Genomic DNA, 25,514 nt, shown 5'->3' on the forward strand with positions numbered 1-25,514 from the left:
TATACTGCTTGAGCATTCTTATCTCTACGCTTATGGATTCAGATGTGATGGTAGTCAACATTCGTGTAGGGTCAAATAGCTGCTATTTGACGGAAAGCATCAATGTTAAGGATTATTTTGGTCTACTGAGAAAGTTACCAGTGGAGGGGTTGTTTTCTTTCAATAGTTTATTGGTGGCCTCTAATGGTGAGATGCCATCACTGCAAGTATATTCCACACATCACATTGTCTCAGATTGCTGCACAGAGCTGCTGGCGTTTACAACACTAATGCCAGTGGCTGCAGAGTTCGGTACAATGCAGAACTTGCAAATTAACCGGCAAAGCTCTAGCAGCAAGTTCACTGCTGGACTCAATATGCAGTGCAGTGCTGGTCCAAAGGTTTGGCAAGAATCCTCAACATTTAAACTGAGGGATCTGTTCTGGGATCCTGTGACTGGTGTAACCTGGCCCAGATTCTGCAGCTCATTCACTTCAATTAGACTGTAGGACAACAAGGAAAATAGGCAAGGAAAATATGATTGATGTGTTTTTAATTTGTCTTTCCTATTGTGCTTATCATTCAAAAGTCTGGATTATAGGGTCTCAGCTCCAAGGCTAGGTTGGATAAACTTGGATTGTTTTCTCTGGAACATCGGAGGTTGAGGGGAGGCTTGATAGAAGTATATAAAATTATGAGAGGCACAGATAGGGTGGAGGGTCAGACCAATTTTCCTAGGGTCGAAGTGTCCAACACTAGAGAGCACAGCTATAAGGTGAGAGGGGGATAGTTTAATGGAGATGTGCGGAGCAAGTTTTTTACACAGAGAGTGGTGTGGGCCTGGAACGCATTGCCAGGGGTGGTGGTGGAGGCAGATACGATCACAACGTTTAAGAGGTTTTTAGAAAGCACATGGAAATGCAAGGGAATATGGATCATGTAGGGCAGATGGATCATGTAGGGCAGATGGATCATGTAAGGCAGATGAGAGCATTTTAACTTGGCATCATGTTCGGCACAAACATTGTGGGCCAAATATTATTTGAAATTTAGCATTTTTTAAAATCTTTTATTTCTTTTACAATAACATTTGGATTTTTTTTAATTTCCAGACATTGAGATATATTGAAAGCCCTTGAGAGCAGGGTTGAAATGGTAAGAGGCTAATACCGGAAATTCTTGGGGCAGGCCTTTATCACAGCCCCACTGTTGATGCACTTCTGCGCAGGGTTTCAAGTCTTGCTTCATGGTAGACTCAGCCAGCAGTCAAGTGGTTTGCTAGATGGGACCAAAGTGGCAATCTGCACCTGGAGTCAAAGGAGGACGTGAATGAGGTCTTAAGTGAATCAAGCCTTGGCGCCACAGTAGCACTTTTGATTCCTGATCAGAAAACTGCATATTTGACAAATGTGAGAGGGATAAAGTTTAAAGGAGATGTGCTGTGCAAATTATTTTACACAGTGGTGTGTGTCTGTAATGTGCTGCCAGGGGTGGTTTTAGAAGCCGATACAATAGTGGTCTTTAAGAGGTTCTTGGGGAGGCACATGTAAATGCAGGGAATAGAGGGATATGGATCAAATGCAGACAGAGGAGATTAGTTTAACATTGTGGGCCAAAGGGCCTATTCCTGTGCTGTACTGTTCTATGTGCATTTAGTGGATTGAATTTTTGGACGTTGGTGAACTTATCAATACAGACATTTTCCACCCTTGGCATCCTTTGATGAATGTAGGTAAATTTGTCAAAGGATGCTAAGGGTGAAAAAAATCTTCTTCAGGGATAATCTGCATCCTTTTTTTTCAAATCCTATGCCGGTTTTTATGTCATCTTAAAGTAGTGAACATTTCATTGATTAGAAATTAGCGACAGCCCAGAAGAGGGAGAGTATCGGTTAACAGTGGGCAGCCTTGCTCCAGGGAAGAGCAAACAGCTGGCATCGGAGAAGTGGGTGAAAGTGAGTGGGAGGGGTAGAGGGTGTTGCAAGATGTCAGTGGAATCCAGATGGAAAGGAAATTGAGTATAGAAGTTGGGATGTCATGGGCAATAGACAAGGTTGTTCATTATCTCCGCTGTTATTTGCTTTGGTAATTGAACCCCTTGCTGAAAAAATAAGAACACACCTGGATATTTACGGTTATAATACAAAATATTCAAATAACAAAATATCCCTATATGCCGATGATGTACTACTGTACATCACAAAACCACAAATTAGTATACCGAACATATTAAATTTAATTGAGGACTTTGGATCCTTCTCAGGATATAGAATAAATTGGAACAAAAGTGAAATTATGTCGATAAAACCAAAAGACTCAACACACCTCAGGAAATTCCCCTTTAAAATAGCTACAGAAAAATTCAAATATTTGGGAATTGAAATTACTAGAAATTACCAGGATATGTTTAAAGCCAATTATAATCCCTTACTTAAGAAATTAAATAATTTGATTAAATTCTGGAAAACACTTCCGATGTCCTTAATAGGCAGAATAAACGCTATAAAAATGATTTTCTTACCACAAATTCTATGCCTATTTCAATCAATACCTATATATCTCCCAAAAAAGTTTTTCAAAAAATTGGACTCAGACATTACAAATTTTATATGGGATTATAAATCCCATAGAATACAAAGAACACACCTTAATAAACGAAAAGAGTTGGGGGGTCTAGCGCTCCCTAACTTTATGTATTATAATTGGGCAGTAAATATTAAAAATATGATTCACCTGCTGGACAATTCTGCCCAGCAGGCGGACTGGTTTGTAATGGAAAAAGGGGACTGCTCCCCGAGTAATATAGGAGCGATTATCCTCTCACCAATAAATTTGAATAATAAAAATTATAATAAAAACCCAATTATACATAGCACAATTAGAACATGGAAACAAATAAAACAGAATCTAAAATTAAGAAACCTATCTCTCTCAATACCAATAGTCAATAACCCATCGTTTAAACCATCAATCATAGACAAATCATTTATACAATGGGAAAGAATGGGAATCAAAATGCTCGAAGATCTGTATGAATTGGGAAAATTACTATCATTTCAACAACTACAACTGAAATATAATTTGAAAAATAACCAATATTTTAAATATCTTCAAATTCGTGATTATCTGAAAAAATACACAAAAGACTATCATAATATGCCTTCCGACTTACTGGATGAAGCAATGAAGACAAAGGCGGAATCAGCTAATCTAATATCGGACTTATATAATATAATTTTAAACATAGAAATACCCACAACAGATGGAATTAGAAGAGACTGGGAACAAGAATTAGCTATAAAAATTTCAAAAGAGAGCTGGGATAATCATTTACTACAGGTGCATAAATGCTCGATCAACGTACGACATACACTTATCCAATTCAAAACATTACATAGACTATATTATTCAAAAACTAAATTAAATAAAATCTTTCCTAATGTTTCACTAATCTGTGATAAATGTCTGTGTGAAGAAACTACCATAGCGCATTCTTTTGTTTTTTGTACAAAAATCCAAAAATTCTGGTATAGAATATTTGATATTTTTTCAAAATTAATTAAAATAAAACTGGTACCAAAACCAGAATGGATCATTTTTGGAATATCGGAAGGTATCCCTGAATTAAACGTGTATCAGAAGAATTTATTCAATTACGGGCTAATAATGGGAAAAAAGCACATACTTAAATTCTGGAAAAATGCGCCCACACCAACAATAAAAATGTGGACATCAAATATGTTTGAAACATTACATCTGGAAGAGATGAGATTCCTCTTAGCAGGTAAAGCAGACCAATTCCAAAAGACGTGGTCTACGTTTATGGACCTATTACAAGCATGAGGTGCAATAGTAATTTTAAAAATAAATAGATAAATAAATGGTATCATGACCTGGCAATGGGAGGTAAAACAACAAAAACAGACTTGGTTGGTAGTCCCCTTTCTGCGGAGTTTAATGTTATAATAGAGCGATTGTCCCTACTTTCTTTTTCTTTCTTTTCTAAGGTCTACTTTCTTACTTTACTTCCTTCTCTAACTTCTTTTCTAAGGGGCTTTCTTTTCCCAACACTCTCTTGCACTTCACGACTCTTGCGCACTTTCTTTACTTTCCTTACGTCTATCTTTTTCTTAAAGCTCAAAAAAATGAAGCGGTACAAAAAATGTATTAAGATATATGTGTTGTGTATTATTGTAATTTACCGTACTTCTAATAAAAATAATTAAAAAAAAAAAAAAAAAAGAAGTTGGGATGTCATGTTAGGGACATACAGTGAGGCCACGTTTAGAGTATTGTGTTCAGCTTTGATCACCATGTCATAGGAAATATGTATCAACCTGGAACGGGTTTGCAAGGATGTTGCCAGGACTCGAGGGCCTGATCTATAGGGGGGTTGAGTAGGCAATATTCCTTGAAGCATAGGAGGATGAGGGAGCCATCTTATAGAGGTGTACAAGATCATGAGAGGAATAGTTCGAGTAAATGCACAGTGTAGGGGAATTGAGAACTAGACAACGTTGGTTTAAGGTGGGAGGCGAAAGATTCAATAGGAACCTGAGGGGTAACATTTTTACACAAAGGGTGGTAGGTGTATAGAACGAGCTTAGAAATGTTTAGACAGGTTCATGGAAAGGACAGGTTCAGAGGGATATGGGATAATCTCCCGATCTACCTCATTATGGCCCTTACACTTTTTTTATGCACTTACGCTGCAGCAGCAACAACATATTCTGCACTCTCCGTTCTCTTATTGGACAACCTGTTCTACTTGGGTATGATATATTTGCACTCACGTGTGGTATAATTTGCTTGGAAAGCACACAAAACAAAGCTTTTCACTTTATCTCAGTATCTCAGTGACAATAACAAGCCAGTATCCATACTTTTAATCATGCTAAATTAAAGATAATTCCATATTCTTGCACATTCTGGTGTAAATAATATTCTAGTGAGCTCTTTTAATCTGTAAATGAAGATCTTGTATTTTTATCTCCTTAGACTTGCCGATGTGAAAACTGTGTCTCATATGAGCATGCGATGATCTTAAAGATTTATATCAGGTTTCCTTTTAGCCTGCTTTTAATTCCAGGAAAAGGAGGCTCAGTTTGCTCAAGCAACCTTGATTTTATAAACCACCTTGTATAGGATTTCTTCTCATTCTGTTTTAAATGTCCTTGGCAATCTAGAAATATGCACTATGCTCCCAAGTGTGATCTGATCTTCATTCTCAATTCTAACTGCCTACCTAGTATTATTTTCTATTTCTCCGAAGTTAACCCCTGTCATTTTCTTTCACTATGGTCCTGTTAATATGTATAGCTGCGCCTGGCAGTTTTTTCATCATTTTTTTCATATATCTAAGCTAATGACAATTGCAGGAAAGTCATTTGAATATCATAAACCTAATCAGCGAAAGACATGACATGATGCAAGAAATTCCAGTACATGGTGCATTTCATACATTCGGAGCACCCAGAAAGCACTTAACCGTGCTTTGAACAACCTGTTCAACTTTGAAGTGTAGTGTTTCAGTTAAGTAAGCAAATTTTCACACTCAGTAAATGAGACGAATGACCAATTAACCTGTTTTGATGTGTTAGCTGAAGAAGAAATATTTGCCTGGAGAACTCTTTTGCTCTTTAGTCATAGTATTTTTTTTAATGTACCCGAGCAGGCAGACCAATAAAAGAGACAGTTAGATGAATTTTATTCCCATTACAATCATGGCAGTCACCTCAATTGTGGTTTTAGAGTTCACGATAGAGCAGGAAAAAGGCCCTCTATACTTTCCTTAATGCTATCGGATATCTTTAGATATCTTGCTCTTAACATAGTACAGACATAAACATATGAACTTGCAAATAAGAGTAGACAAGATTTTTACATAGACAGTGGTGGATTCCCGGAACACATTGCTATGGGCGGTTACGACAGTGGCATTTCAGTGTCTTTTAGACAGGCACATGGATGTGCAGGGAAAGGAGGCATGTGCATTACGTGCAGGCAGAGATTAGTTTAACTTGGCATCATATTCAGCGCAGACATTCTGGGCCAAAGGATCTGTTCCTGTGCTGTACAGTATCATGTTCTAGGTCACCTGACCTCTCAAGCCTGGCCTGCCATTCAGTAAGATAATGGCTAATGTGATTGTAACCCCAACTCCACATTCCTACTATGGAAACCTATCCCCTACCCCATGCTTGCTTATCAAGAATCTTTCTACCATTGACTTAAAAGTCTTTAATGACTCTGCTTCATCCTCCCTTGGATTCTGAAAGAAAACAATCTTACCTCGGTTTTAAAAAGAGCAAGCTAGGATTTTTATACAGAGAACCTAGTTCTAGATGTTCTACAAGAGGAAACATCTTCTCCACATTCAATTTGTCAAGAACCTTCAGAATCTTATACGGTTCCATAACTCTCACTTCGGTGGATACCTGGCCAGTCTTCATAAGACAACCTGCCATTTCCAGGTATTAGTCAAGCTGAATTAGATTAAGGCTTCAGAGCGGGTGTATTATGGAGATAAGCTTTGATAATATGCTTTTACTTTTAATATTAATACTGATTAGTGTGAGATTTAAATTCCCATTACATGAACAGCTTTGAGTGCCATTCAAAGAAATATTCACTGCCTATTTGCTTTACTGTTGTAATAGTTACACTGGTGCAAAAGTTGTAAATTTGAAATTATTTTTTGCCGTTACCTTCCTGCTGGTCAATGTATTTCCATGCCTGCACATTACGTTGCATAAGTACTCAATGTGCTGGAGGTCAAACTTGTATTTTTACATTGGATCACCCCTGCGTCCATACATATTTCCAGCTGGTCCTTGCCTGAGGCACCAGATAGTCTTCATATCTGGGCCTGTAGGTTAACACCAGCCAAGGCTGGAGACTGTAGTGTGGTATCTTCCATTTGAATGGGATCACCAACTTCATTAAGGAGGTAAGAGAACATTATGCATTTGTTTTTCTTAATTTCCCTTTATTATTGATGAAATGTACATCAACTGTACCCAAGAGCTTCTCCATCCCTATAGCGGAGATATTTAAAACTAGTGGACACAGGTTTAAGATAATGCAAGGGAGGTTTGTTGAAGTTAATGACTCTTTAATCGTCTCGATCACCCAAAATGAAAGGCAGGTGTTCGGAGGGCGGTTGGAATCTTGAACTCTCTGAGTGAGTGGTTGAATCAGAGACTCGTCTGGAGAGCACTTGAATTGCAAGGCACAGAGAGCTATGGAGCAAGCACTGGTTAGTGAGATTAGCAGGGAAGGGTATTTGATGGTCAGCATGGACATTTTATTTTAGAGATAATGCGTGGAAACAGGCCAAGCCTACCATTGATCACCCGTTCAAACCAGTTCAATGTTATCCCACTTTATCATCCACTCCCTACCTACTCGGGACAGCATCCAAAGTCAGGATCAAACCCAGGTCTCTGGCACTGTGAGACAGCAGCTCTATCAGCTGAACCCCTGTGCCATCCAAATAGTGGGCCAAAGCGTCTGTTTTAGTGTTGTAAAGATTCTAATAAAATAAAATTATTATTTGGCCTTCTGGCAGCTTTTGCGGTCATCGGGGTGGTCTCGGGTGTGGGATCTCAGGATGCATGGATTGAAGCTCAGTACTTGCTTCATAAGTAATCTGCAAGGATATTGGAACCTTTGCCGACCATTGACTTTTAACAAAAGTTTTAAAGTTTCTTGGAAGGTTATGACATTTTATCAATCTTATGCCTTGTTTCCTCAGTTGGTCAGTGTCTTACAATAGCAGTGGCGTATGTTATTTATGATTGCTTTTGTTTTTAAGTTTATTTCCCATCTTTTCCATTTCAGCCATCTTTATATTTTAATATTTGTATATTGTTCAGTCACTGAATGCAATATTTATGCTGAGGTGGGGAACATAATTCCGAGACGGGAATGAAAGCATTATTGCAGTGATGATCTGAAGGAAGTATTGCACTGATTGTTGTTTGTCTCTGATTGTATTGTCCAGGAGTGCCAGCTTTTCACAGTCTATGCCCTTGCCAGGGTCCATAAAGAGGAATGGAGAGACATCTGTACAAAAATCGCCACGGGGTTACTCGCACTGTGTCAACGGGATTAATGGACAAATTCATGGCTTTCATAGTTTACCAAAACCATCAAAACACCACATGGACCAAAGAGACACCATGGCTTATGACTTGCCCAGGAGTCTGGGGTCTGATGATGTGGTCAGATATGGCTCATCCGGGTTAGACAATGATGATGAAGCAGTGTACACCTTCAATACTCCCAACAGCACCCTCTGCAGGCGGCTCAGTGAGGTTTCCACCGACTCTTACGATGTTCCATCCACACCTTTGTCCATCTACCATATTCCAAGGACATTCACCTTTGACAAAAATCACAACACGCTATCCACAGGCTCTGGTGACTCGGCCTCTGCACCTCCCCCACGACCACCTAAGCCTGCACAAGTCGACTGGAAGCCAGAAAGAAATAGCCCCAAGCAGCATTCTCGAAATGCCAAAAGCAAACAAACAATGTCAGCAGCAACAATCCCCAGAAGAAACACTGTTCCTGCAGTGGATAGCAACAGACTTCACAGAGGTAAAGTATTTTGAAATAATATGCATTCCAAATTCCCACTTCTGACTTCAGGTGTATCACCTCCCTGCACTCGGATCTGGATCAAAATTCCATCTCTCTGAACATTATTCTTGATTACATTAGCTGGATCAACCCTAATCATTCTGCTTTCACTTGTCTTTTAACAAAATAAAAAGCAGCAAACCTCAGATCCTAGAAAGTTAATTTAGAAATAAGATATTCCTGGAGCCACTGCACAGTTGAAGATAGATAAAGGGAATAGCTGCAGTGTTTTTTCACAGGATAGGACAATCTAAAGTTGGAGGCCAGAGGTTTATGGTGAGGAGAAAGATTTACGAGATTTGTGGAGCAACTTTTACCACACAGAGGATGGTGTGAATATAACAATGAAACAGTTACAGGAATTGGTTACAATTACAACATTTAAAAAACTCTTGTACAGGAACATATACAAAGGAAATGTATGGAATGATAGGGGCCGGGTGTAGGCAAGTGGGACTAGCTCAGTTAGGCAACCTGGTTGGCATTGCCAAGGTGGGCTGAAGGGCCTGTTTACATGCAGCATAGTTCTATGACAATTTTTTTCTATGGATTGAGCACAAGAGTCAACAATGTGGAAACAAATCAAGTGTTTCCAACCATTTCTGTCTTCGATTTGAAAACAGATAATGGAAATGACGCTGACTGTATTACAATCCAAAGCTAAAAAATCCACAACAAGTAGATGCTGATGTAGTAATGACGGCAAATTATCCCACTCTAACAAACCATCTTCTTCTTCTTCTTAAGCCCTTTGCTCCCTAGGGAGCATAGGCCATTAACAAATGTCCTCCACCTCACTCGGTTGTTGGCAGTTCTTTCGAGATCTCCCCAGTTGAGCCCACTCTCAGACATTTCTGTCTGGACACCTCTACTCCAGCTGATCCTGGGGTTCTAACAAACCATGCGTTTCAGTAATGAAGAGCACTCAAGCTCATTATGTGCAGACACATAAAATGAGAAAAGGTAGGTTTAAAATTGAATCACTGACTTTGGGAAATCACCAAGCAAAAGTATTGTAAGAAATGAACACGAGTTATCTGACCCGCCGAGTTACTCCAGCTTTTTGTGTCTTTCATAGGTTATCTCTGCCTGGCTATTCATGCCAGTCTTAATGGTTAGGTGAGGATTACACACATGGCAGTCTCTAAAGAGGTCAAAGTGATGCCCTCCTGGTATGTGTAGTCAGAAAAAATTATGACGAAGGACATTCATGAAATTTAAAAAAAGCAATACACAAACACAGAGAGAGGCAACAAGAGGTTTACCAGAATGTTGCCTGGGTTAGAGGGTATTAACTACAGTGAGAGATTGGACAGACTTGGATTGGTTTCTCTGGAACGCCAGGAGACCTGATAGGATTTTGTAAAATTATGGGATCCATAGATAGGGTAAACAGTCTGAACTTTTTTCTGAGGATGGAAAAATCAAATGCTAGAGGGCATAGCTTCAAGGTGAGGTGGGGGGGGGGGGGGTGCAAAGTTTAAAGGGGCTATGAGCCGCAACTGTTTTACACATAGGGTGGCGAGTGCTTGGAATGCACTGCTGGTGATGATGGTTGGTGGTGGTGTCACTGCAGAATTATGCTGGGAAGTGGGGGTGAGTGGAAAATCACTAGAAAGACAGTAAGAACAGGTTATTTATGCTTGTTACTGGTGGGCAAGAATAAAGCTGGCACCATATTCTAAATCATAAACTTAAATATGAAACAGGATTTCTCAGTCATGATTTTGTAAATTTGAAGGCAATTAGCAACACAACTTTTGTTTTTTTGCATATCAGTCTTTTAAATTAGTTTGCTAGTAGTGAATTAAAATCAGTACGTTCATACTTAAAGCAGGAAGGACAAAAGTATATTTGAAGGAAATCCCCTCCTTCAAATATACTTTGTCTTTTCAGAAAAGCCCCTTAAAATTCAAAAGACTGAAATGCAAAAAAACAAAAGTTCTGTTGTTAATTAATTACCTTCAAATTTACAAAATTATGGCTGTCAGAAATCCTGTTTCACATTTAAGTTTATGATTTAGAATATGGTGATTGTTTTATTTGTGGCCACCAATAACAAGCATAAATGGTTTAGGCAGGCACTACGAAGGATTTTGTTTGCACGTGGATTTCCAATGTTGCACTGCTGCAAGTGAAGGACCTTCGGAAAACATAAGGTCAGAAGACTCGCCATTAAATGTATTTTATATGAAACACCATTTCAGCTGAGTACTAATATAATCCCATTTCAATGCTGATATATAGACTATATATTAAAAGCAATTTTAACTAATTTTTCCGCATTATCAGCTTCTTCGTGTGAAACGTATGATTATCCCCGTCTCACCGCAAAAACTGAAGGCCGCTCCATGGAGTCCGTTAATGATGGATTCAGTTCTTACTTGGTAGGAATGCACAATTATATTTTTACAGCCCAGTATGCTCATTGCTGTCCTGAACCTCTGACTCTTTAGTGAATATTATCATGTATTCTGTATTCTGATGTATCGCTTGTCTTGCAAACCAGATTTTTGTGGTTGAATTATCATCAGCCTCCATCCTTGCTCAGTGAACCCTGCAGCAACTTCTCAGATCTGCATTTGCACAGTCAAAGGAAAATGATCAAGCCTTGTTGGAGTCAGATGCAAATGAGTTATAAGAGTGTAATAAGTCACAATTATTGCCCTATCTGCCCTTAATTAATTTTATATTTATGGAATGTAGAATTCTCTGCTTTCTAAAAATAGTTTGAATAGCTCAAATAACTTTTTTTTAAGTTTATACTTCAGTTTATAACCACTCCATTCTGAACCAATGATTGCAATAAACACTTGTTATAATGGACCATGGTGGGGGGAAGAAGGAAGAAAGGTGTCTGTGATTGCCGATTGTCCATCATGGCTGAATGTAATATATGGCATTTCATGAACAGCACTGAGAGAGGTGCCTTTTTTTTAGTTGAACATTAAACCAAAGCCTTACCTGCCCTCAGCTACAAAGTTCCCAGGTCTGAATACAGGCAGTGGTGGCGGAGGTAGATGCGACCAAGGAAGCTGTGTGGGCCAGGGGGTTGTGTTGGCATCAGCAGTGGTGGTGGTGGTGGTCAGTATAACTGAAATCCGTTATGAAGAGGTCCGTAAAAATGAGGGTTTACTGTATTTCACTTCCAAACAAAAACCTGTTCATTGCTATTTATCTTCAAAGTGATTGGCTGCTCAGCTTTTGGCATTAGGAATTTAGTATTTGCAACCTCAGATATAAATTCTGTTTGTCTCTCACTTCCAAATAAAAAGGTCTACTTGATATAGAATGTTATTGATATTGCTATTCATTTATTATTGTATGTGTACCTCGATACAGTAATAAAATGTTGTGCGCATGCTATCCAGTCAAATCATATTATACATAAGTATAATCGAGCCATGCGTGTGTAAGAGATAGTACAATGAGAACAATACTAGGGTGAAGAATATGCTGCTACAACACTATAGCATTTCAGATATAGAAAAATACCAGATTTTTTAAAGTGTAAGATCTGTGGTGAGATAGGTCAGAGATTGGGATTAAACCGTAACTTGTGGGAGTACCATCTATTAGTCAGATAACAGCAAGGAAGATGCTGTTTTTTAACGTTCAGGCTTTTGAATTTTCTGCCTGACAGGAGAGGGGAGAAGAGGAAATGACCAGGGGGAAAATAGTCCTTGATTATGTTGACTGTTTTCCCGAGGCAGTGTGAAATGTAACAACTCTAAATGTTTTTTTATTGTACTGCCTCAATTGGTAAAGTACATGTGATTCTTCATTGGTTTCCTTTTGTACAAATAATCTCTAGCTCAGCTCAGATCCCTGGAAACGTCGTACAAACCACTTACGAATCCATTAGTTTAGCGATTAGTTGTAATTCTTCAATTGCCACATTACACTTCTGGCAGCACATAATGTAACTAGTAGAGCCACTGCCTCATGGATTCAGAGACCTGGGTTCAATCCTGACTCGGGCACTGTCAGTATGGAGTTTGTACATTCCTTCTGTGGTTTCCTCTGGGTGTTCCAATTTCCTCCCACATCCCAAATATGTGCAGGTTGGTGGGTTTGTTGGCCACTGTGAACTGCTCCTGGTGTGCAGTTGAGTGGTAGAGTCTGCGATGAGAACCATAAGACATAGGAGCAGATTTAGGTCATTTGGCCCATCGATCCCACTTCACCATTCAATCATGGCTCATCTATATTTCCCTCTCAACCCCATTCTCCTGCCTTCTCCCCATAACTCCCCCACCCCCGAGGAGGGGGGAAGTTGATGAGAATGTGGGATAAATAAAATATATGATTGACAAAGTATTAGCTTAAACGGTTAATTGATGATCAGTGTGGGCTTGGTTTGCCAAAAGGATTGTGTTCCACATTGCATCTCTTTCTAAGACCTACAATCTTTCAGTCAAATTTAGGCCTTGTAAGATTAAGCCAATATGGACTTCGAGTAAAAATAAATTATTTATTTTTTTGTTTTTCCAAGCTGACATGTCATAAAAACAAAAACAATGTTATGCAAGGCACACTGAAACCTATCTAGCATTGGTTCTGATGTATGCTGAAACAAAATTCTTGTGTCTTCACAGAGAACAAAATTCATGGCATCCCAGTCAGAAAGTATGGAATCTGAGGACAATTACGTGCCAATGAACCCAGGTTCCGTGTCTCCATTTAACACAACTAACCCGGAAAGTCATCAAGATGTCTATATGCCCATGAGTCCTGGTCCCCACCACTTTGACTTCTCTGGATTCTCTTCAGCCACGTTTCCTTCCCGTAAAGGAAGTACGGCTTCTTTCTGCCTCAAAGCTAATTTTCCTGCAGTGTTGCTGCCGCCTCCAGTCAATCGTAATCTTAAACCAGACAGAAAATGTGAGTTTTTACAGTTTCATTAACATTTACTGTAACTGGAAAATATTTTCTTTTAAGATCCATAAAAGCAGTGCAGTGGCAACAGTGGTTAACCTACCAGACTTATAATTCTGAGAACTAGACAAATATTCTTGAACAGGTTCAAAACCATCTCAGTAATAATTTAACATTAAAAAAAATCCTAGCTTTGAGTATGATGGCAAAATAGCCAGATTGATGTAAAGTTCATCTGCTTCACAAATGCCTTGCAGGGGAGAAACCTGCCATCATTACCGTCTGCATAATATGGATGTGCCAACCCAGTTGAGTCTCAAATGTCTGTAAGGCACTCAATTCCAAGGCAGTTTGGGACAGTCAATAAGTCAGTGACACCCAGATCCTGAAAAATGAATAAATTAAAAAATAAAGTTTAATCTTCAACATAATACATTGTTATAGGTTGTTTGTCACTGTGAGAAATTTGCAGTCAGACAACGACAAACATTCAAGGATGTCCTCAAAGCCTTCCTGGCAATGTAACATCCCCAATGGCTCCTTGGAATCGTAGGCTTATGTCCGATTAACGTGGTGAAGGAGCGTTTGGGATAGTACTGGGAACCTCAAGACCATGTATATGAAACATGCAGAGGTCCTCATGAAACACCAGGAGCAGACCATGTCACAAACTCTCTGTCCACTCTTCCGTTGGGCCACCAGCTGCTCGATGTGTGGGTTTAATCTAAATAGTGGGGGGGAGGGATTGACAAATTGGGAGTATAAAGATGGAGTTAAAGGGGAAGTGAGTGCAGGAAACGTTACTCCCGAATTAATGTGAAGGAAAGTTCGAGAAGGGATAAGAGAGTGTCAGGGCCAATAGTGAGGGGGGAGGTGAATACCGAAGCCAAAGTGTTGTATACGGATGCACAAAGTATAAGAAATAAAGTGGATGAGCTTGAGGCTCAGTTAGAAATTGGCAAGTATGATGTTGTGGGAATTACAGAGACATGGGCTGCAAGAGGACCAGGGCTGGGAACAGAATATTCAAGGGTATATATCCTATCGAAGAAACAGACAGGTGGGCAAATGGGGTGGGTAGCTCTGTTGGTGAAGAATGAAATTCAGTCCCTTGCGAGGGGTGACAGAATCAGGAGATGTAGAGTCAGTATGGATAGAACTGAGAAATTGTAAGGGCAAAAATATCCTAATGGGAGTTATCTACAGGCCCCCAAACGTAGCCTGGATATAGGGTGCAAGTTGAATCAAGAGTTAAAATTGGCATGTTGTAAAGGTAATGCTACGGTTGTTATGGGAGATTTCAACATGCTGGGAGACTGGGAAAATCAGTTTGGTGCTGGACCCCAAGAAAGGGAGTTTGTGGAGTGCATCCGTGATGGATTCTTAGAGCAGCTTGTACTGGAGCATACCAGGGAGAAGGCAATTTTGGATTTAATGTTGTATAATGAACTGGATTTGACAAGGGAACTCGAGGTAAAGGAGCCATTAGAAGGTAGTGACCATAATATGGTCAGTTTTAATCTACAATTGGAGAGGGAGAAGGGTAAATCAAAGGTGTCAGTGTTACAGTTGAACAAAGGGGACTATGGAGCCATGCGGGAGGAGCTGGCCAAAGTTCACTGGAAAGAGACCATAGCAGGGATGACAGTGGACAACAATGGCAGGTATTTCTGGGAATAATACAGAAAGTGCAGGATCAGTTCATTCCAAAGAGGAAGATTCCAGGGGGAGTAAGTGGCGACTGTGGCTGACAAGGGACAGTATAAAAATAAAAGAGATCAAGTATAACATAACAAAGATGAGCGGGAAGCCAGAGGATTGGGTAACTTTAAAGAGCAACAGAAGATAACTAAAAAGGCAATACGGGGAGAAAAGATGAGGTACGAAGATAAGCTAGCCAAGAATATAAAGAAAGATAGTAAAAGCTTCTTTAGGTATGGGAAGAGGAAAAAAATCGTTGAGACCAAAATTGGACCCTTGAAGACTGAAAAGGGAAATTTTATTATGGGGAACAAGGAAATGGCAGACGAGTTGAACAGGTACTTTGGATCCATCTTCACTAAGGAGGACATAAACAATCTCCCTGATGTACTAGTGGCCAGAGGATCTAGGGTGATGGAGGAACTGAAGGAAATTCACATTAGGCAGGAAATGGAGCTGGGTAGACTGATGGAACTGAAGGTTGATAAATCCCCAGGTACTGATGGTCTGCATCCCAGTGTACTTAAGGAAGTGGCTCTTGAAATTGTGGATGCATTGGTGTTCTATAGATTCAGGATCAGTTCCTGTGGATTGGGGGGTAGCTAATGTTATCCCACTTTTTAAGAAAGGCGGGAGAGAGAAAACAAGGAATTATAGATCAGTTAGCCTGACATTGGTGGTGGGGAAGATACTGGAGTCAATTATAAAAGATGAAATAGCGGCACATTTGGATAGCAGTAGCAGGATCAGTCAGCATGAATTTACGAAGGGGAAATCATGCTTGACTAATCTTCTGGATTTTTTTGTGGATGTAACTGGGAATATAGACAAGGGAGAGCCAGTGGATGTAGTGTACCTGGACTTTCAGAAAGCATTTGATAAGATCCCACATGGGAGATGAGTGGACAAAATTAGAGCAAATGGTATTGAGGGTAGGGTGCTGACATGGATAGAAAATTGGTTGGCAGACAGAAAACAAAGAGTAGGGATTAACGGGTCCCTTTCAGAATGGCAGGCAGGTACTAGTGGGGTACCGCAAGGCTCGGTGCTGGGACCGCAGCTATTTACAATATACATTAATGATTTAGATGAAGGGATTAAAAGTAACATTAGCAAATTTGCAGATGACACAAAGCTGGGTGGCAGTATGAACTATAAGGAGGATGCTATGAGGATGCAGAGTGACTTGGACATGTTGGGTGAGTGGGCAGATGCATGGCAGATGCAGTTTAATGTGGATAAATGTGAGTTTATCCACTTTGGTGACATAAACAGGAAGGCAGATTATTATCCAAATGGTTTCAAATTGGGAAAAGGGGAAGTACAACGGGATCTGGGGGGTCCTTGTTTATCAGTCACTGAAAGTAAGCATGCAGGTACAGCAGGCTGTGAAGAAAGCGAATGGCATGTTGGCCTTCATAACAAGGGTAGTTGAGTATAGGAGCAAAGAGGCCCTTGTGCAGTTGTACAGGGCCCTTGTGAGATCACACCTGGAGTATTCTGTGCAGTTTTGGTCTCCAAATTTGAGGAAGGACATTCGTGCTATTGAGGGAGTGCAGCGTAGGTTCACAAGGTTAATTCCCAGGATGGCGGGACTGTCATATGTTGATAGAATGGAGTGGCTGGGCTTGTATACCCTCCAATTTAGAAGGATGAGAGGATATCAGTGAAACATATAAGATTATTAAGGGTTTGGACACTCTAGAGGCAGGAAACATGTTCCCGATGTTGGGGGTGTGCAGAACCAGGGACCACAGTTTAAGAGGGGTAAGCCATTTAGAACGGAGATGAGCAAATACTTTTTCACACAGAGAGTTGTGAGTCTGTGGAATTCTGTGCCTCAGAGGGCGGTGGAGGACGGTTCTCTGGATGCTTTCAAGAGAGAGTTAGATAGAGCTCTTAAAGATAGCGGAGTCAAGGGATATGGGGAGAAGGCAGGAACGTGGTACTGATTGTGGATGATCAGCCATGATCACATTGAATGGCGGTGTTGGCTCGAAGGGCCAAATGGCCTACTCCTGCACCTATTGTCTATTGCAGTGGTTCTTAACCTGGGGGTCAGGATCTCATGGGGGGTCGTTTGGGGCTTTTCCAGGGGGCATGAAGGGTTCATAAATAACATATCCATTTGTTGAGTAGACAAAATTTCTGAAGAAGGATTTTGGCCCGAAACGTTGCCTATTTCCTTCGCTCCATAGATGCTGCCTCACCCGCTGCGTTTCTCAAGCATTTTTGTCTACTATTCATTTGTTGAGCCCATTTTTAGAAGCTAACAAAGATACATACCACATTCAGTATTCTGTTCGCGTATGTACGTATGTATGTCAAAAAAGTTAAGAAACACTGGTCTATTGTCTGTTGATCCATGGAAGTCTATAGATCTCACATTGGCCTCATCAGCCATTTCAGAATTCACAAAACCGGTGAAAGAGGGTCATCCACAATCCCAAGGGACTGCCTCAGAAGAAGACTCGGTTCCTTGTTAAAATAATCAAGACACCTGTAGATTTACCACAACTGTTGGGAAGTTGTGCATAGAATATTTATTGTAGTTCACCAAAGTTCTCCTGGTGGGGGATTCTGGTATCAGGTTTTGAATTTGAAAATGGACCATGAAGTATCATCATTTCAAATCCTTTCTGCTCCACGTTTCAGAGTCATGCAATTTGAAATGGTCATAACAGTCACTAGTTAATGGTATACTCTTCTATATTTTGTGTTTATATTTCAGCCAAGGCAGGACCTTTGGAAACAAGAAACCACACAGTAATTGATGAGCTTCCTTTCAAGTCCCCCGTTACCAGATCTTGGTCCAGGCCAGTGTAAGTCTTTATCTCAAAGCTCACTAATTGTAACTAATATTTTAAAAATCTTTACTTCTTGCTGGCAAATATCTCAGTCAGTTTGGCAGCATCTGTGGAAAAAGAGTCAAAGTTTTGCCTCAAGTGGAATTCTTGTTTTATTCATTGGTTAATAATATTTAATTTGTTTATTGCTTGGTGGGAAAGTCCATCTCCTTAAAATAAAAACAAATGCTGGAAATGCTCAATAGATCACAAGAGAGTTACAAATTTAACGTGCAAGGGTGATAACAAGTTGTAACTCATTATAAGCAAGTGCAGAAGCTGCGAAATGGTGGAGGGGGCCAAAAGACAGGGTCGAGTCTCAGCTGGAGAGGATGGTAGAAACTCCCTGCCTGACCTGCTACACATTTCTAGCATCCTGCAACTTTTCAGATTTTCAACATCCACACTACTTGATGTCTACCGAGTCAGACCTCTTCCAGAAATGTTGATCTTGGAGTTCTGTTCTTCGCTTCCCACGGGATTGCGTTTCAGAGTTCCATTTTATTTTCCCTTGGCAACTATCTCAGATTTACTTCTCATTGGTTCAACCAAAATTAAGCCCTCCGTGTTTTGGATCCATCACTAATTATAGGCCATCCATGATCTTCAGCACTCCTGTTGCTGCATCCTGAGATCCACGTACTGCCATATCTGGGCACCCAACCTTTCTTCAGCAGCACCATCTCATTTTGTCTCGAAGTTTTGTTCTGGTCGGCTTCCATTTCATTCTTTGTCTGATCCACTGCATTAGTAAAACACATTTTTTCTTTCAAGATTCCATTCTTCTACGACTCATGGGAATCAACCCTCCCGCTGATCCTTCATGGTATTCACATTCCTCTAACTCCACCCAACATCAGACTTTGCTATGGGCCCATTACTTCCTCATTCCTTTTGCTCTCCGAGTTCAAGCAATTATTCTCCCGCAAAGGTCCCCAACCTCATCTGATCATAATACCATTAGAATTAATACTGAGCTTGGCTTAATGCCTCTACATTAACACCTTGAGTCAGAAATCTGCCAAACCCAATTGTTCTCCCTCTGTACTACAGATCCTATCTCACATTTTTAGTTCCTGTTTTTCTGGTTTCTTACACTCCCTCTTTGTCACCATGTAGTCTATCTCCAATTATTCATCCACCTTTTTATCTTTAACTGGTTTTGGGCTTCACATTTACATAGGAATACAGAAAACATTCAGCCCTTTCTGTATGCCAGAGCTCATGAAGCACCTAACCGACTCTCCTACAACTGATCTCTCTACTTAATTTTATCATGAACAGGATGCACCCTACTTACAGTTACATTCCTTGAATAAAAATGGTGCTATTATTGATTCCAGAACTGCTGTCAACCCCATTTCGTCACTAAATTGCCGCCCGTTGTCAACACAGAGCGTCACCAGCACTGACTCAGGAGACAGTGAAGAAAACTATGTTGCAATGGTAAGTAGGCCAAAAATGTACACACACATTTTATTGACAAATTACATTACTGAAGGTAGCCAAGATTCAATGCTAACTTTGATTATACAAGCATATTGAAATTAAAGACAATGAAGGACTTGCCTGGGCATTCCACACCATTCTATATAGGTCACACTCATCACCCGAAATGCAAAAATAATTTGCTTGACAAATCCTTATAGTTGATTTTTAATTTGGTTTTGAAGTGGCATTTTATTTTTGTTACTTAGAGTCCACCAAATTTCATGAGCATGCTTCTGCAAGCAGGATAGGACTTGGGGGTTTTTGCAGGTCCTTCCTATTATAACCTAGATTTTGCTTTCTACAATGCACACCTGTAATACCTCTGTAGTGAGAGTCATGAGGAACATGCACTAACCATTCCAGCCCCAGTGCACTTTCTTAAACATGCTCAGACAGAGGGGCCATTCCTACAGACTAATAACCCACTGTGAATGGCTTGATTATAATCACGTATTGTCTTTCCGCTTGCTAGTTAGTACTCAACAAAAGCTTTTCACTGTACCTCGGCACACGTGACAATAAACTAAACTATCTAACTAAATTAATCTAACTAAACTGAACAAGCTGATTCACAGAACCATGCATTACATCTGCCATCCCAAATTCTGTCTCTCCATACTCAAATCAGATTTGACTGCGTGCTAGTGAGGTGGAATTGGCCCTTGAAGCGATTGACTGGTTCCAAGCTCAATGAAGTCTCACGGCATCATGGACAAGGAAATGTCCTGCTGATGATTGCTGAGCACAAGCGCTCAATTGATGAATCAATAACACCAATTGAAAGAAACATCTAAGAGTAGCACAGCACAAAATGTCTTCTAGATGAGGAACTTCAGTACTTATCACCAGGTGTAACCCACAGCACAAATACTAACTGTGTAGACCAGATCGTGAGGTGCGCAGCTAACAGCCGAGCCTGTATCAGATGAGGGGAGAAGCAGTATGATGAATAACCCTAGTTAACCTCACCCTTGCCAATCTACATGGGGGAGATGCATAATTCCTTTGAATAATTTTCATCATGTGGACTCACAGTGTGAATAGAATAAATTTGGATAGATCTGACAGCTCAAATTGGGAATTTTGAAGCAGAATTAATTTTCTGCCACGGTCCGTCCTCATGGCCTTTGAATCAATATCCCTCCATGTATCAAGACCAGGCAAGAATCTTGGTTCAGGGAGGTTTGTAGAAGAATATGCTGCAAATAGCATCAGGCCCACTAAAAACACATTCATGCCAAAGCGCAGAATATCATGATGTAGGTAGAGCTATAAAACGGACAATGGCCATGCATTCGAAACTCACATCAGATGAGTAAACAGAAAGTGAGAAGTGGAATACGAGTTCATCACATTTCATTTGATGTTTAAGAAGGAACTGCAGATGCTGGAAAATCGAAGGTACACAAAGATGCTGGAGAAACTCAGCGGGTGCAGCAGCATCTATGGAGCGAAGGAAATAGGCAACGTTTCGGCCCGAAACGTTGCCTATTTCCTTCGCTCCATAGATGCTGCTGCACCCGCTGAGTTTCTCCAGCATCTTTGTGTACATTTCATTTGATGATTGAAATGACTGTCAGTGCTCCAGATGCAGAGAACCCATTTCAAATGATTGCTTCAATAGAAAACCTGCCAAAAAAAGTTAAATTGATTCCCTTCTTAAAAGCAAAGTAATCTTTCATGCAATTCCACTGAAGCAAAGAAAGGTGTGTGTTTATAAAGCACCTTTCGTGTATTCTAGATGCCTCAAAGTGTTTTACAGCTAATGATCTATGGGTTGCCACTGTTGCAATGTAGGAAACTGCCCTCTTCCTAGAGCTAAATTACTTCTTGCAGTGTTTAAAGGGCAACTATTCCAGGAAGCCATGCTTTTAAAACAAAATATTGCAGCAGTATAAACATTCAGGTCCCCGTTCTAAAAATGTCTAAATGAAACAAAATTACAATTGAATTTAACACTTCAGGCAGTGCTACATGATGTGCCTTTGTCCAATTGGTTGTATCCTTATGTACTGTTGATCAGAATACTTAAAACTTGAAAATATTAGTCATGATTGTCAGCATGATCTGTCTATAAATGCAAATTCATGGATTTCGTAAAAGATAAAACATCTTAAGTGGGGTCATGTGCAAGGAATTAAATTCGCAAGCATTTGAAGGGGCATGTGCACTGATCCTTAATTGTCATTGGCCAAATATGATTTGCATCCATAACTTTGTTATATGTAATTTTTTGGACACATATTTGTGGAGCCCAAGATTATGCTAATTTTCTCTTGCAAAGAGAAACATGTTTACTCAAGAGTTAATTGGGGAATTAAGAAGTTCTGAATGTGACAAATCTGTAATTCATGAGTAAATATTTAATGTGTCATAAAATTTAGCTCTATAGCTTTAGAATAAATCTTTTTTTAAATAAACTCATTAACATTGTTTTGGAAACCGTAAATAGTAGTCATTTTTGTACGATATACATTCCTGATTATTATTTTATTAATAAAACAATAAAATGGAAACCATGTTATTTCAATTAATTTACATTACAATAGCAGAATCCAATTTCTACCTCTCCAATGAATGCTGTGACTGGTAGTCCTATTACCAGGAAGAGTGGAAGTGTTGATTATTTATCCTTGGATTTCCAACCCGGTTCTCCTAGTCCTCATCGAAAGGTAAATCTTTGGGTTTGGATAATAGCTGATAATGTAACTTCATTAGATTTTTTAATTATTAGCACATATGTAAAAGTGTTCCAGTACAGAGGAAGGGTCTCAACCCGCAAACTCAAGACAAGAGACATTGTCACATGTACCAATTGGTACGGTGAAATTTGTGGTCACCATACAGCCATACGAATAAAAGAAGAGCACGATAGTCTTTAACATAGACATCCCCACACAGCGGAATCAGTTCATTTCCTTCCACAGTTACTGTCCAATCCATTGAGTTCCTCCAGAAGTTTGTTGTTTGCTCTTGTTTCTTATATTTGCAGTCTTTTGTGTCCCCATTGTATGTATTCTTGCATTAAATATGGGGTGTAATTCGGTAAAATGTAAAATATCAGAATGGGGGAAGATGCAATTTTTCTTGAATTATCTCAAGACGGCAAAAGCAAGCTGCTGCTTATGCTATTTTCCTATTTCTCGTTTTTTTAATGCTTTGTGCAATTGAACAATTACTCTTTAGTCATCTAAAATGACTGATCTTCAGGTGTACTAATTGGTTTGTGTGAGAGTCAAGTAATAGCAAATATATTCAACCTGCGTTCAGTGAAATCAATTGCTGTAATGACCTGTATCTTATGTCTAACCAGCCTTCCACATCCTCGATAACATCAGATGAAAAAGTGGACTATGTACAAGTGGATAAGGAAAGGACCCAAGCTCTACAGAACACCATGCAGGAGTGGACCGATGTGAGGCAATCCTGTGAGGCTCTGAAGAGTCTCAAGTAGCAATATAAATGATAAATAGTTGAAAGATAACTTATTTTCTGTTCTGTTTTTTTATTAATTTGGATATCTGGTGCAAGTTATGTCAGAAATGGTGAAACAATCCTATCTTTTGCAATGCCTCAAAATTTTACAAGTAGCTTTCCTTCACTTTTTGATAGAAGCAGCCACTAATGTATCTGTTCACAGATGAAGGTTCATTCTCAGAGCAGTTTAGGGGTAATAGCTGAAGCAGGTTTTTCCACAATCCTTGAACATTCACAGCAACTTATTATCCATTATTGTCCTTTGTTAGAATATAATACATGTCTGTCTGATTAAAATATTGCAACACAGGTGAGATAACCAACTATTTTTTGCCAATCTGTTAAACACAAATTTGCGTTACTAGCACTATGACCACTTATCTGAAGAATCCCATGGAAACTTGTAATGTTTGCTTACATCATTTAATTGGGATACTAGACAAAAATATTTCAACAAGTTAGTACATTCTAAATCATGTACACTTAATAAGGACTGAAGCATCATTGAATTATTTCAATGTGTGACAAAAAGGTGAACTTTCAACATAATCTTAAAACTCAAAGCAAAAATCTGCAGGAGCTGAAAATCTGAAATAAAAACAAACTGCTGGAAATATTTAGCAGTTCAGAGAGTATATTTGGAGAGAGAAACAAGTTTAATGTTTCATATGAACCTTTCATCAGAGCATTAAATTGGTGTTTCAATGAAAATTGTGCAGTTTCAAAAGCAGCTTAATTAAGCATTGCATTAAACTGCAAGAGACAACTTGAAAACAAAACCTGAACAATTGAGGAAGTTCTACCTCTTTGAATCGGAAGAGATAGGTTACAATGAATAATGGTACCCCATTAAATATAGGAATATACCTCAAGGAATGATAGGGCTCCTTAGAAATGTTGAGGAGTGCATCAGATGGAATTTGTAGTAATTGCACAGTGTAGATCTGAGTAAACTTCTTTGCAAAAAAATTACTTAACAACTCATCGATATAACTTTAAAAATAATTTTTAAAAAGCAGGGCACTTCTTAACTTCAGTCTTCAAAAACCACTGTATGATGCATGTTTGCCTACCATATTGTAATTGGATACTAGCCAAAGATCTTTAATGCATTGATTTTAAAGTTGATTTATTTAAAATGACAAATACCTAGTTATGTAAGGGGAAATTATTATTATTGGCAGCACTGTTCACTATCCTTGCAAGTTTAATGGTTTTCATTGTTGTTTGTAGGCATAAAAGCAAAACAAATAGAATTGAATTCACTCCAATCTTGTTTGCAATCTTTTGTTCAGTAATAAGCATTCTTAAATATTTTCAGTGCCATAAATTTTTCAGCTGCTTCCTAAGAGTGTGATGGAAAAGAGAATTGAGGTTTAGACCATGACAGCATTCATGTGGAAGGAGAGGAGAGTTCAACTGGAGAAAAAAAATGTCTTACTGGCCAAGTGCCCTGTGACTGCAGTGAATTCTACATAAAAACTCATTCATTTTTAAAAACTTAGTGGACTGATCTTTTGTGATCCCTGTCATGGTCAAAATCTCACAATTTATCATGGCATGGTGATTTTTAAATTATTTTACATCATTACATTGTGTTGTGGGGTGAGAAATTATAAAGATTGTTATATTGTTATAAATCAACAGCCTCCAATTCAAACTTGAATTTCAGAGGCAAGTTGAGATGGATACCAAGGCAAAACTGAAATTATTGGGATTGGAGGGAAATGAATTCCAGAGTTTGGAATCATAGCTCACACAAAGGAAGATGGACCAGGTAGTTGGTCAATTATTCCAACCCCAAGACATCACCACAAAGCACCTGGCACCAATGTCTTAGGCCCAACCATTTTCAGCTGCTTTGTCAATGTCAGAAGAGACGTGCACTGGTTGCACAATGTTCAATCCCATGTGTTATTCCTCAACATACAAAGCACTTTGTGCCTGCCTGTGAAAGGCAGGTATGAGCTGTACAGATTACTTATGGCAAGGCTGAGCATCTAACCACCTACTGTTGATGTTCAGTGGCACTTCCATTGTTGATGGTTAATAAACCAAATCAGGGTTGTAGGAACTGAAGACCTTTCAGCTGAGACCATGCTTGATCTACATCTTTAACTCCATTTATATATCTCAATGCCACATTGCATGATCATTGTTCCTGACAATAATCTATTTATCTTGAAAGATTTAAGTATTCCACCACCCATAGATATTTGAAAAGGAAGAGAATTTTTAATTGGTGAAAGTGTGTGCTAATTACTGTTTGCTGTTTTTCAATTACACTTTCAAAACCCCAAAAACAATTTTATTATATTCCCAGCTTTGGCCATTTTCACTTCCCCATCGGGATAAATAAAGGCTAGAAATTGGATCAATGTGGGGTTTTTTTGTGCAACATCAATTTAAGCTGGAGTTGCTCATGTTTTCCATAATCTTCTAATGAAATCAGCCTGACCATGAAATGACATCAGGTGTTTCCACATGCTTTTCATGT

General features: G+C 39.3%; 1 protein-coding gene across 2 annotated transcripts in view; it reads left to right on the top strand.

Annotated features, from left to right (window-relative positions):
* The window catches only part of gab2 (GRB2 associated binding protein 2), a 232,045-nt gene extending 207,757 nt beyond the window's left edge, over positions 1 to 24,288 (top strand). The window contains exons 4-10 of one of the 2 annotated variants that reach the window (XM_033022553.1): positions 7,984 to 8,582; positions 10,917 to 11,011; positions 13,223 to 13,508; positions 17,935 to 18,025; positions 19,393 to 19,495; positions 22,090 to 22,212; positions 22,854 to 24,288. In XM_033022553.1, coding sequence (XP_032878444.1) covers positions 7,984 to 8,582; positions 10,917 to 11,011; positions 13,223 to 13,508; positions 17,935 to 18,025; positions 19,393 to 19,495; positions 22,090 to 22,212; positions 22,854 to 22,994 — 1,438 coding nt within the window. In that variant the 3' untranslated portion in view covers positions 22,995 to 24,288. The remainder of the gene's footprint in view (positions 1 to 7,983; positions 8,583 to 10,916; positions 11,012 to 13,222; positions 13,509 to 17,934; positions 18,026 to 19,392; positions 19,496 to 22,089; positions 22,213 to 22,853) is intronic. The other variant, XM_033022554.1, reaches the window with a different exon arrangement.
* Positions 24,289 to 25,514: the final 1,226 nt, after the last annotated feature.

This window comes from Amblyraja radiata, chromosome 6 (assembly GCF_010909765.2).
Source record: "Amblyraja radiata isolate CabotCenter1 chromosome 6, sAmbRad1.1.pri, whole genome shotgun sequence".
NCBI lineage: Eukaryota > Metazoa > Chordata > Chondrichthyes > Rajiformes > Rajidae > Amblyraja > Amblyraja radiata.